This window comes from Sebastes fasciatus, chromosome 23 (assembly GCF_043250625.1).
Source record: "Sebastes fasciatus isolate fSebFas1 chromosome 23, fSebFas1.pri, whole genome shotgun sequence".
NCBI classification, from domain to species: Eukaryota; Metazoa; Chordata; class Actinopteri; order Perciformes; family Sebastidae; genus Sebastes; species Sebastes fasciatus.
This window is the reverse complement of record NC_133817.1, coordinates 4,933,733-4,947,397: the sequence shown is the minus strand read 5'-3', so window position 1 is coordinate 4,947,397 and position 13,665 is coordinate 4,933,733. Positions and strand designations below refer to the sequence as shown.

The 13,665-nt window shown below is 42.5% G+C and overlaps 2 protein-coding genes across 8 annotated transcripts in view; one reads left to right on the top strand and one right to left on the bottom strand.

The window, feature by feature from the left end:
• Positions 1-3,961, top strand: part of cdk17 (cyclin dependent kinase 17) — a 52,553-nt gene extending 48,592 nt beyond the window's left edge. The window contains exons 17-18 of the mRNA XM_074626347.1: positions 58-1,893; positions 1,988-3,961. Coding sequence (XP_074482448.1) covers positions 58-98 — 41 coding nt within the window. The 3' untranslated portion in view covers positions 99-1,893; positions 1,988-3,961. The remainder of the gene's footprint in view (positions 1-57; positions 1,894-1,987) is intronic.
• Positions 3,172-13,665, bottom strand: part of elk3 (ETS transcription factor ELK3) — a 13,031-nt gene continuing 2,537 nt past the window's right edge. For 4 of the 7 annotated variants that reach the window (XM_074626350.1, XM_074626351.1, XM_074626349.1 and 1 more), the window contains exons 3-6: positions 10,801-11,036; positions 9,983-10,693; positions 7,819-7,941; positions 3,172-5,032 (exon numbers count right to left, since the gene is read on the bottom strand). In XM_074626350.1, coding sequence (XP_074482451.1) covers positions 4,943-5,032; positions 7,819-7,941; positions 9,983-10,693; positions 10,801-11,007 — 1,131 coding nt within the window. In that variant the 5' untranslated portion in view covers positions 11,008-11,036 and the 3' untranslated portion in view covers positions 3,172-4,942. Of the gene's footprint in view, positions 5,033-7,818; positions 8,764-8,830; positions 10,694-10,800; positions 11,037-13,665 lie in introns of all 7 variants that reach the window. The other 3 variants (XR_012592784.1, XR_012592783.1, XR_012592782.1) reach the window with 2 other exon arrangements.

Here is a 13,665-nt window from a genome sequence, read left to right as displayed (position 1 = left end):
CACTTTAATGTAAAGCAAGGTATTATGGGTATTATATTTTTTTTCCTTTAATTCCAGGTAACGGCAAGATCAACAGGAGGCAAAGCATGCTCTTCTAATATCTGATGAAGAGGATGGTCGACCCGCCCAGCTCCATCATCACTTCCCACCAACCTCTCGCATGAGCCCACCTCCCCCTCGGAGTGACGCCCCCCCCCCCTTCACCCTCGTACCTGCACACGCACACACAAACACGCACACGCACCCCTCTGAGCGAGTGACTCTGGGTTGAATCTATTTGGAGACTGTGTTTATTTATTGGGGCGGGGGGGGTTGAGGTTGAATTTTTTGCTGCTAAACTACTACTGTCTGTATTTAACACACCGTGTGTGCGCGTGTGCATGTGTGTGTGTGTGTGTGTGTGTGTGTGTGTACATGTACATGATGTGAACTCGAGACGCCATGCACAGTCGAGCAGTCAGAACGGTTACTATTGTTTTTTTTGTTCTTCTGACTACGATTCTCCGGCTTCGTTTGAGTTAGAATTCCACTGATGTTGATGTCGACGCTGTGATCCAAGTTGTTGTTCTTGTTGTCGTGCTCGGAGACCGAATGATTTCAGTTCCTTCAGAATCTTTTTTTTTTTTTTATAAATATGTATATCTATATATATATATATATATTTGGAGTTTATGTTTTTGTTTTTCATCGAGCTTCCGTGACTGAACTCTACGACATTTCCAGGTTTAGAAAGACTGGGACGCTAGGGGGGCAAAAAAAACCCGGTTCCTCAGAATTCCTCGTCGTCATTTTTCCAAAACATTTCAGTCGACTCTTCTTGTAGAGGCCCTGCTGCCCTCGGGGGGGTTACACTGAGGGTCAAAAAGCAGGACTGTGAGCGGTAACCGTTTTAAGCTGAGGGTTAAAGAAGCACACATAGAGTCCAATCAAACTGGGAGAACATGAACTTTCTTTTGTTCCTTTCGACCACTCTGTCTCGGCAATGGGACCAAAACTGAGGAGTGGTGGGGCGGGGGGTGGGGGGAGGCTATTAGTCGGGAAGACGAGCAAAAAAGCACGGATGTAAGAGGAGGAATACTGGAGCTGAACAGGAAGTCATGTGACGTCCCACAGGAAGCCAGCAAGCCCTCCCTTAAAACCCCTTCACAAAACTGCCAGGACTTCAGTGCTTTTTAAAAAAAAAAAAAAAATGCAAGCTACACTTTTCCTCGCTCTGTGCGTTGAGATGTCACTGCAGTAAGTCTTTGTTTTTAACTTTGCACTCCAGTGTGTTTTTGTTTTTGGAATCAGGGACCGGTGCCTCGACACGGCCGAGTTTACCCAACAGTATTAAGATGTGTTCTCTGTGTCTGTGACCTTTGACTTCTCCTTGTGAAACAACAGCGTCATTGTGGCATGTTTTTCAGAGGGGTGCGGGGGGGCTGTCGGGGTGGGATAGCGGGGATCGGGGTGGGGGGGTCTTCACAAGCAAAATGGTTGTTTTCCACTTGGCGTCGGACCATTGCTCTCTCTCCAGCATTTGTACACAAGAGAAAGAAAAAAAAAGAAAGATTTCAAATTGAAATTTTAGATTTAACAGCCCGCTGTGTTGTTTGCAACTGACAGTGATGCTACAGATGAAGCCGGTTGAGAAGTCTCACTTTTAAATGCATGTTTTTACTGAAGCAAATCTCCTGAAAATCACTTTAACACTTTGTCTGCTGGTGTTGCTTTGCATTCCTGGTTTCATTTAGTTGCAGTTTAACAATTTGTAGTTTGGTGACATAGTATATTCTTAGAGTCTTGTAGAGACTGTGAGGTTGCTACGCCGTCCGTGAAATAGTCCTGGGCTGAACTGTCATTTTTACACTTCGTTTTTCGTACGAATTCAACAAACGAGATGTTGAATAGTGAGTTTCAAAGGTGCTAGTCGGCAGATTTTGTCACTTTAAGACTGGCTAGCTATTTCCCCCTGTCTCTAGTTTACACGCTAAGCCAAGCTTACCAGCTACCGGCTATGTGTTTATTGCACAGACACGAGAGTGGTATCGATCTTCTCGTCTGACTTTCGGCAAGAAAACGAATCGGCCTATTTCCCAAAATGTCCTACTATTTCTTTACAAGGTTTTGCGGTAGCAAGGGCAATTTTGCTCCAAAATTCAACAGTCACACAGAGAGAAATTCATCACGGACCAGGAATGCATTGAACGTCGCAGGTCGAACATGTGAAGAGTGTGAGAGGAGATCTGAGGGAGATTTCCACTTTGTCACTGCAGCTCTTTTTGTTCAACATCTACATGAAAATTTCACATTTATTGTCTGCTGAGATTTAAAGGATTTGAGCAACACTAGAGTTACCGATTGGGTAGAACACGCTAGAAATGTGCTGAAAGCACTACTAATGCTTGTTAAACTCATTAATAGCTGAGAGCATTAATGTAATAAACATTAACTTTAACACAGTTTGCAGCTAATAGTTTAATAATCCTGTAAACATACTCATCATTTCAGAAGTTTTTTTCCTTTCAACGTGGATTAAATGATAAATTATGAGCTCATAATTTGATTAACAACAGAACAAATGGAAGATACTGTTAACGGTTTACATTTCAAATAATGTAACAACAGGAAAAAAGTCATTATATTAATGGTAGACATCCTGTATTACACTGACCCATCGCCTCATGATGTCTCCCTCGGTAGCTTTTAAATGAGGAAACCCTTTTTCTTCCCCTCATACTGACATTTTATCACACGTGTCCATGTAATCACACATAAGACTGCAGGATTATTCCACCGTTTACTGCAAACTGTGTCGCTAATAGCAGTTTTTTTCAACATGAACAGCAGTGACATGCACGAAAGGAGATTTCTACAACGGCTAAATATTTATCATTGTAAAACTGTAAAACTTTTTCAAATGTATGAATGACCTGAATTTATGTGAACATGTCTGAATGCGCGTGTGTGTGTATGTATGTATGTGTGTGCCTGATGCATGGAAGGCCTGCTGTGTTGTGAATTCGACCTCTCTGAAACACTGAGCCTCCGGTGAACAGTTGGTGTGTGACTCTTTTTACTGGAACTATTTATTTCTCATAACCATCGAAAAAAGTAAATTTAATCTGTTTCATAAACAGTCTGCAGCAGTCGTTCTTTTGAGTGTGTTAACAACTAAAAAAAGAAAAATTCTGAAAAGTAATTCATTTTATTCCAAAAAACAAAAAAACATTTCTCTCAACAAAACACAAGCAAAATCACTGAGAATACATTTCCATTAATTTCTCTATAAAAAATAACCAGGAGTCATTTTACAAAATAAAAGCTTTTGTGCAATTTTGACCTGGAATGTCTATTAAAAACCTGGTTTTAAAGCTTAATACATTTACACAACTCTTAACAATATTGAAGGCACAGCTGGTACAAGGCTGAAAAAGTACAGTGCATTTAAAAAAAACAAAAAAAACAAAGAAAAGCATGACACTATACAGATAAAAACAAGTTCACAGCGTCAAGTCAAAGCAATACAGAAGACAAAATGAAGACTTCCACAGCGTTTTTTAGCGCTATGGCTAGCAGGTAGACTGCCAGGAGTCGTAAAGGGATTCATCTCGTGGCTCAAACAATGCAGATCTGGACAAATTTATATCAATTTGTTAAAAAAGACCCTTTGTCACTCATGATCTATTTAAAGGTCCCATATCATGCTCATTTTCAGGTTCATGCTTGTATTTTAGGTTTCTACTAGAACATGTTTACATGCTTTGATGTTCAAAAAACACCTTATATTACTCATACTGTCTGTCTGAATATACCTGTATTTACCCTCTGTCTGAAACGCTCTGTTTTAGTGCATTTCAACAGAATTGCGTTGCTAGGCAACAGCTTGGGTCCATGTTTACATCCTGTCAGCTGATGTCATTAACATACACTGCAACAGGAAATAAACTGGGACACATTTAGTATGTTTACGTACAAAAACGGCTTGTTTTTCAAACGCACAGTTGCTGAATATGTGTATTTCTCTGTGGATTGAGTGTTTTGATACTTTCACAGTATTTAAATATCACTTAAAAACCTGCTTTTTAATATAAAAGACATGAAAATCTCACTTTTTACAATATGGGACCTTTAAAAGCACTAGAAGCTCTGATTACAACACACACAGGGAGAGCGACTTCATTCTCTGCTCAGGTAGACATTACTCCTCTATATCTTTACGTAGTTGTTTGCTGCTATATTAATGCTTTGGATATTGTATAGAGCACCTTTTAAAGGCTTAGCACAGGGAAAATATACATTCACCCACTACTTGCTATCTGTCATGGTAGGTTTCTGGCCTGTGAAGCATTTAATCATTGAGTTATGGTCCCATTTTATGATCAAATTTAAAGGAACAATTTGAAAATGTTGGGATATACAGTAAGCTATCTTATTGAGAGTAAGATGAGAAGATTGATACCACTCTCGGATCTCCCCAGATCTCCATTGTTTGAGTGACATTAGTCAGGGCAGGGAAAAAAATAGGAATAACATTCATAAAATTGCAACCAGTCTGTCTGTATCACTGAAGTTTAACCCAAGTGGAATGAGATGAGATATAAAATGAGATGAGTAATGAGATGAGGTCTGACCTCAATCAGAGTCAATTTCTTTGCATGAAAAGAAAACACATGTCAAGAAACATGAACAGTTGAACTGTAATAAACACACAAAGAAATGTCTAATAATGCAAATACTCTTCTCAGAGAGCAAAGCTTCTGATTGAAGCTCCTGTTTCTTCATATAATAATAAATGCAAAGGAACAGGTTTCAGATCAAAAAGTGTAATTAGACTCAGAAGGAAGTCCGACTCCTGCGTGGTTCGTCGTCAGAGTTTTAAGGCTGATTGGCTCGGTCCTGATCTGGCCCAGCTCGGCCTGCTTTGGCCATGCAGTTAGCTCTCGGAGCTCGGGGCTGGCAATCAGGACTTGTTGTAGGAGAGCAGCAGAGGAGAGGGAGCGTCCATGCCGGATAAGGACATGGGGATGTGTCCGTTCAGCAGAGTGGGGAACTGTGGGGGGGGACAGGCAGAATTGGAGGTTAAAACACAGCTAATATATTTTTATTTGGCTGAACCGACTGTTCCTTCTTCTTCAAACACACGATACATAAGGCACCGTGTGAGGAACACGACAAAAACCGAAGAAGCAACGGAGCTGACTGGTAAGCTATGACACACTCTATGATTTTTAATAATGTGAAAAGAAAGCACCTATGTGAAGAATTAGTCACGTGATTATAGGATCTTTCAAATTATTCGGATGGCATAAGGTGATGTTTGTAGAAAAATGATATATTTGGAACATATTTTGATACCACCACTAGGCGTCAGGCTCGGCTGAAGTTCAGCTTTAAAGATAATTAATATGGTTAAATGACTTAAATCATTGTGGCTTTACACTGATTAAAACTATAAGGTTGTTTCAAACATTGAGTATATTGATGTCACATCCATAATGCTAACAGTAATGTTAAAGTTAGTCAGTGATTTCGCAGAATTACTTATGCAATACATGACTAAAACTAAAGATAGGGTTGACGATGTTGGAACGCTGGCATCATTTTAAAGAAGCATCGCCTCAGGAGCTCCGTCTAAACCCAACGCCCCCCCCACACACATGCACGAGAACCGCCGCATCGTAACTACTTCACAGAGCGGAGAGAGGACCTCAACTCAACAACGCTACCTCATGACAAGTAACCGCGGCAGTGCTACTGCAGGGCTGAGTTCTCTCTTCCATTCTCTAGTAAACATGCCTGTTTGAAAGTTGTGATAAACCTGTGTGACATCACATGATTTCTCTCTGTTCTCTACAGCTCTCTAGTCTGACTGCTGCTGCTGCATCACAAGAGGAGAGTCCTCTCTCTCTTATATTACAATGTGGGGACCTGGTAGTGCACCAACCCCCCGTTGTAAGGTCTAAATCGACGGTCATTAGATGCTTAACAGTTTATTTTGAGTCAGAGAGTTGACATGGGAGGGAGGGAGGGCTCTCCTGACCAACCAGCCCTCCCCCCCCCCTCACCAACAGGAAGTTGCCCCCTCTTCTTGTCCGCACCAGAACGGAAACATCTGTGGCTTATTTTGAAACCCCCGGCACACGGTGAATCACACATACACTAACACACACACACACAACTTGAGTGAAAACAACAGTCGAGGTAAATCTGCGGTGTGAAATGACTGTAAAGATCCTGTAGTTATGCAGGAGGGGTTTGCTGTAAATACAGATAGTTTACAGGCAGTCAGAGATTGTGTGTTTATCACCACCAGAGTAAGTCTGTCTGTCCTTTTTACACAGGAAACTTATTTTAGAACACATTTAACATAATTATCCATAAAAAAATATGTTTACAGCATTACAGAGGTAAAGTTGTAACTGACATTTTCTGTTATATGTGCTTTCTTGCAATACTTAGGAGAACCAAGTCAGGGTCATGTCAGCTACCATAAGCTACTGGTCATACCAGACCAAAGCACCGTTTCCACCACAGGAACCTTCCTCCGGAACTAAGAACATTTTGAGGAACTCATTGTGTTTCGACCGCAGGGACCAGAGTCAAAACCGGGGACATTTAATAGAGCATTTTTACCTCCAAAAAAGGCTCTTTTTGGGGGGTAGTAGAACTAGAACTTCCGGTGTGAAGTTTGCACGGATGACTGCTTCAACACGTGTACATAAATACATTTATTCATAAACAAGGAAGTACTCTAGTATCGATTCAGGAGCATCTTAGGACAAGGGGAGAGCATTTCCCTTTGTTTTTATACATTGAAAGTAAAGTTAGGCTCTGCTGTCGGCCTCCCGACTCATTAAAAAAAAAAGAGAGAGAGATTGCGAGGGCAAGTTGTAACGTTAGAATAGGGAGACATCGCAAGAAAAACATTTATTTTCTCATGGTTTTACGGCGATTAACGTTCTAAAGCACAAATAAATAACCTTCAAACACTCAACAGATGATTTACTGTGGAGACGGACGCTTTTAGTTTTCATTTTCCTCTGCTGCATTTAATTTATTACACCCAACGTGCATGTAGGAGCCTATAAATGATGCTGACACATACTGAGGTTGTGGCGTAATTCACTGTCAGGAACACTGGGTGGCGCTGTGTTAATTGCCTGACCCAGCTACAGGTATATAGGTAGGAAGTGTGTTGTTGACGTCAGGGTTTTAGCCCGGAAGGGCAACGGGTTTTTGACCGCAGTGACGCTGACAATTGTTTGCCGTGTTGTGTTGTTTGGCTTGTTGTTATGGAAACCGGACTTTCTTCTTTATTGCACTGTCACAAATAAATGGACTGTTATTCCGAAACCACGGAGCGGCCTGAGGATCGGTTTTGTTCAGCACAACACGCAGCTAAAGGTGACATCAACAGCGAAAGCGCATCAGTCCAGGGCTAATCACCTCAGTAGCTAAAAGTGATACACTTAGCTCCTGCATGCATCATTAAATATTGCAAACACGCAGACAACAGTGGACTGAAGGAACCTTTTAGCTCCTTGAAAAATAGTTCCAGGGACTAAAAAGTCCAGAGAACCTTTGGTGGAAACCCGGCTCAATAAAGGTTGTAGCAGCAAAGATTTCCTGAGTGTATGAACTTGAGTAAGGGTGTGTTTACGGCTGATGAATTCTCCTTTTCATTTCCATTGTCTCGCTTTGAATTAAAACGAACAATCCAAACAATCATGCCCACTTTACGCAGCGATTGGCCAGTTGTGTGTCCGGACAACATGCAGTCAGTGAGTTCATCATTTATACAGCTTTGCCAAATGTGTGTGTTTGTGTGTGTATTACCTGAAAGAGGGGGGAATGGCTCTGCAGCTGTGCCGGGCTGAGGGGTCCCACTGGACTCAGGCCGGACCAGAAGTGGATATTGGAGAGTAGAGGACTGGGAGTGAGCAGCAGACCAGACGGAGTCTACATTGACACAACCCCAAAAAAATTAAATGTAGGATAAATACACCACGATGGAAATGATGGTGTTTACTCTGGCAATAAGTCCTAGAGATCTGTTCTTAGTCTGTGGTGGAGTTGTCATGTCATCCAGTCTCACCCAGAGCTCAAAGCCAAGTCTGCCCTCTAGTGAACTCAACGTCTGCCAGACAGACTGACTTTGGCAGACTTGACTCCATGCAGGGTCAGGAAGCTCCACTCATGCAGAATTCATGACTTCTATTTGCTTCTGTCTCGTCTTTCTTCTGTCTCTTCATACTTTAACGGAGGCCAGTTTGGTTTTCTGTCTGGTTCTGTCGCGGGAACACAAGACTGTGTTCTATCACGATGGTCAGGAAAAAGTGAAGTTTCCTCAGTGCGTTTGTGTTCACAGTCTCACTGCAAAGGGAAGTGCAACCATAGAGTTTAGTGTGTTATCAGATTTGTTTAAAATCCTGTTTCAATTTTGCTTTTAGCAATGCTTAACATAATGCGTCAAGGAAATCCTGATGGCCTAGGGAGTTTAAAGTCCCTGACACACCAAGCCGACGGTCGGACATCGGACAGTTTGGGGCTGTCGGTGAGCGTCCTTCTGTCTAGTTTTTTCGGTGTGTCCCGCACCGTCAGTTCTAGTCTGCCCATGTCGGAGTTTTTCAGCCGATTCAGCATGTTGAATCGGCGGTTGCACCCTCTGATTGGCGGTTCAGCTTAAACAAATCAGTGCACGAGAAGAGAAACGGAAGTGAGGGAAAGCAAGCTAATGAGTAAAGTCAAGAGGGCTCTCCTCATTTTTCATCTTCATCTCATCTGATCATTCAACACACGGATATTTTCACAACAACATGGCCATCTGGAATGAAGCTAAGTGGCTTACATACATAACAACGGCTTGAATATCCACAGACTTCGGTCTTCTGGTTCCCCTTTTTGAATGACGAATACAGACTACCGCCACCTGCTGGTGCGGAAAGTTACTTCCTCTCACGCAGGTGATGAACGTACGTGCTATCTGGCCGTCGGCTGTAGTCTTTGCTATGTGTTCGAGTGCAACTTGTCGGCCAAAACAAAGGTGACGCAACAGGCGGCTTTCATTGCCGCTAGTTCTCTGATGTCGGGTTGGTTTGTCTGGGGCTTAAGGCCCCGACCATGACCTTTGTTGCATCACTTTCTCCCCTAATTTCCTGTCATCATAAAATCAGGCATAAAATGCTAACAAATATTTGTAAAAATCTGTTTTCCATTGCAGGACGCTGTCTCAAACTATTCCCGTGAAAAGACACAGGGCTGTGCGTCGTCGGCTATACCTTATTGCCGGTCCATTTGTTTTTAGTCCAGTCATTTTTGGACCTCAAATTTCCTTTGTTTGACCACTCTTACTCTGGCTGATCTAAAACAGGCGGATGAGCCTTAGTGGTGTTCAGTTCCTACTTGGCTACTTTCTCAGAACCGGCTAATGGTGCGTTTTTGTGAGTGTTTCTTTTGCTGATTTACCAGCCAGATTGAGCTCACAGCTTGACTTGCAAGATACCAGTTTACCACCAAAGACCAGAGTTGCAGGGACATTTTAAGGAAGAAACTAAAAAGCTGTCCAGGGGATAAGGGATTAACCAACAGCTCAGGTGTTCCTTGCAAACACGTAATTATACAAAATGTTCAGTGACAGTTTAGCGTACACTTCTATTTTCCATCAATTACTGTACTGTACACTGCCATACTGTATCATTGCTCAGTCTGGATAAACGCGTCAGCTGAATGCCTGAATGTATTAGACTGTCCTGGTTTGGTCAGTGTGTTGTTGCCAGTGAATCAGGAGCTTCAGGAACATATGGTTTCACTTATGAACCTCCTCCCTCCCTCACCTCCTCCCCTCTTTCCACTCACCTCTTTCCATCTCCTCCCTGTCTACAAGCTTAACTTTATTCATTCTCAGTCTTTTTCTTCGCCTCTTTCCTCGCCTAAAACCACCTGTATTTACAGAAGGACTAGTGCAATGGTGTTAAAACATATGTTATGTGTCATGCTGTACCTGTGTGGTGAGGAAGGCAGGGGTCAGGGAGCCTGAAGGCAGCGCCGGGCTGTTGAGAGCAATGGAGACGAGGTCACTTCCTGTCAGGAGGAGCGAGGAGGCGGAGATTTCCAAGCCTTTGGGTTTTCTGCTTTTCAAAGGCCCGCTATTCGCCAATCTCCTGCTCTCCGGCACCGCCTGTGACCTCTCCCTCTCCCTCTGACCGGACGACAGGTTTAAAGGTTGAGCGCTCTGCTCTAACTCATGAGTCTCTGAGCTCTGGCCCCGCCCCCTCCACAGTGTGTGGGCGGGGCTTTGTGGCGGGGAGGAGGAGCAGGAGGAAGAGCGGGCCTGCCGAGGGGACGGCCTGGAGGTGTCGGTCGAGGACGGGGGCGGGGTGGAGGGCAGGGAGGAGTGGCCGCGGTTGTTTACGAATCGGATGACGGAGGAGCTGTCGCAGTGGAGATCGGATCTGGGCTCCGTCTTGATCGGCCGGTGCTGTTCTAAGGAGTGCTGCAGGGAGCCCACGGTGAAGGAGGAGTAAAGGCCGGAGTGGAGGTATTGGTTTCTCCCACCCCCATCCTCGTCTTCGGCTTCGGGTTCTGACATCGCACCCCCGCTTTCCTCACTGATGCGGCCCGACTCCACCACCGCGGGGTCCATCTTCAGGATCTCAGGGAACGACACAAACTTGTATACGAACTTCTGGCCGATCACCTTCTTGATGATATTCTGCAGACGAAACATGATATTCTTATTCGTTAACATTTTTGATTTGTTGATTTCAATTGGGCCCCTAAGGACGTAAAACATCATCAAACCACTTAGTCGTCACGTACTTTGTCGTAGTAGTAGCGCAGGGCTCTGCTCAGCTTGTCGTAGTTCATGTTGGTCTTGTTCTTGCGCAGCCCCCACAGCTTGGCCACGTCTTCTGACTTGAGCAGCTTGAACTCGCCGTCGTTGGACGTCCAGCAGATGAGATGTTTGTGGCTTTGGTCGAGCAGCAGCTGCAGCAGGAACTGCCAGAGTGTGATGGAGCTCTCCATGATGGGACGACACCAGAGACACGGGCGATCTGCAGAGGAGAATCGAGACTTAATTAAATCAATTCAACGATTCACGTATCGCTTTGTACTGTTACGAAGATAGTCATTCGAAAATCAGCGAACCAGATGGATTGCCTTACAGCAGGTCCCTGGTTTTCTGCTCGCCATTTCAAACAGGAAACAACACGGCGGTCTGCTCGTAAACTTTCTGTTATTTTGTCTAAACAATCCACCAAAATCTACTTCTCGTGATCTCATTTCATTTTAGAACTAGATCAGCTAGTTTGACAGCTTGGTCCACGTTTCCGTGAGCCGGACAAGTCACGCTGGACGGGCTCATTTGCAGCTTTAAACTTCACTGTTAAAGGTCTCACACGTTTCAGTTGTGTTCATGAAAGCTTTCGAGGAAATTGTTACAGAAGAATGTGCACTCGATGTGCACGCAGCTCAGGAAATCAAGTCACTGGAAAGATTAAAATAAATATACGAGTCATTTGAAATAATTTCACACATTCTTAGACTGTTTAGGGAATCATACGCCACAGACAGACATAGAAAGAAGAAAGGAAAGAAGGAAAGAAAGGAGGGTAGGTTGGCAGAGGGAGGGAGGAGGAAGGATTGTTGAACACAAATGCCAACCGCGATCCTTCCTCTGATGCAAACTCCACTAAAAACCACAAGCATAACAGAGCTGACCATGTCCATCACCACCACCACCACCCCTCCTCTCTGACTGGGAATTCCCTGCCCCAAACGCTGAAGCCACAAATAGACAACAACACAAACATGTAATCAACACCAAAGCCTCTACTGGACGGCCAACGTCTAGTGAGTGAAGCCTCCATTGATGCTCAGGGTTACAGTTGTCCATGTGCCCTTATACTTCACCTCCTTCGCCCATTTAAATGTTGGAAAGAGCAACTTTTGTGTAGAGATGACGGACAAATTAAAATAATGTTGTTGTTTTTTCCTTAAATCACCCATCTGCATACGTATTATGGTTGAAATGAAAGATGTAGTGAAGGTTGAATATGCTTGAAGTTGCCTTTACTTACAAAAATGTCTTTATGACAGTGAAAATGTAACGGTGTGTTTTCTTAATGAAAAAACAGTTCAAGAAGCTTTTTGGTTTGCGGCCTTCATTACATGTTTAAAAAAAATCTGATTTAGTCTACTGTACTTGTGTATATATACAGTATGTATATGTATATAGACATATACATACAGTATGTGTATATATGTATTTATATTATTATGATTACTATTTATTTATTATTTTATAACCAAAGAGAGAAAAAAGGAAAATAATAATCATACAATAATAATTATATATAGTATAATAATAATAATGTATTTATTATTTTATAACCAAAGAAAGAAAAGAAGGAAAATAACAATAATACAATAATAATAATAATTCTTATTATTATTATTATTATTATTATTATTATTATTATTATTATTATTATTAATAATAATAATAATAATAATAATAATAATAATTAATAAATAATAATAATGATAATAATGTATTTATTATTTTATAACCAAAGAAAGAAAAGAAGGAAAATAATAATACAATAATAATAAATAACCAACACATCCTTTTTAACATAGTGGATACTTGATAGAACAACTTCCTGTAATTTTTCCTTTATGTTTGTGTAAAAAAGAGACAGCGAAAGAGAGAGAGAGAGAGAGAGACAGGGAGGGCCAGACGTTGGTTGGCTTTCGGATGTTTCCATGGCGATAAAGCAGGATGTGGTCAATGACCTTCTGCCAAGACAAGCACGAGTCTAACTGACATGTTTACCTGGAAACCACTGACTGTCTGTGAGCGTCTTCCTGTCTGTCTGTTTCTCTGTCTCCTCTGCTTTCCCTCTCTCTCTCTCTCTCTCTATTCAATTCATTTACAAGGTGCTTCATTAGCAGGAAATACAAAACTACTTACTGCCCAAAAGAAAAATACGCCATCACAACCAGATTTAATTTACAACCATGGTCACAGCAGAGACTCTGCAGTTCGCATCAGTAGTCTCCATGGCAACCACATCAGTAGCCTCAGTAGTGGAGCCACCAGAAGTTGTGGCTACCTTCATAATCGACCACTAATTCAATGTGAAAACATCTCTCTTTCTTTCTGACAGGAAACCAGCCAGCAGAGAGGGGAAAGTGTGTGTGTGGTGCAAACAATGACCCGTCGCCATGAACACACACACACGCATATCCTCGCTTCCTTTTTCCTGCATGGGTGTGTGTGTTAAGTGATGGAAGAACTGTAGTGCTTGTCTGTCTGTCTAAATGAGGACTTCCTGTCATTCAGCTTTTGGGGGGGCGTCTTCCCGGCGAAAGGCTTTCCTTCTCTGGGAGGTAGGACGTCCTGCCACTGGGAACCACCGGAAACACACACACACACACACACACCTATAAAGGTCTTATTGTTAACACTTAGCGGATGCAGGAGTTGTCTTTTTAAGAGCAACATCTCAACACAAACAGATCCACAACATATGGAGAATGCATCTATGTGCACTGTTAAGAATTTACCAGTAAAATAACAGTAAAGAACTGATGGCAGCAGGGTTGCCTTTATGTTACTGTAAAATTAACATTATTATACTGTTGCTGAAATTTACAGTTTTGTACTGTTAATGAAAA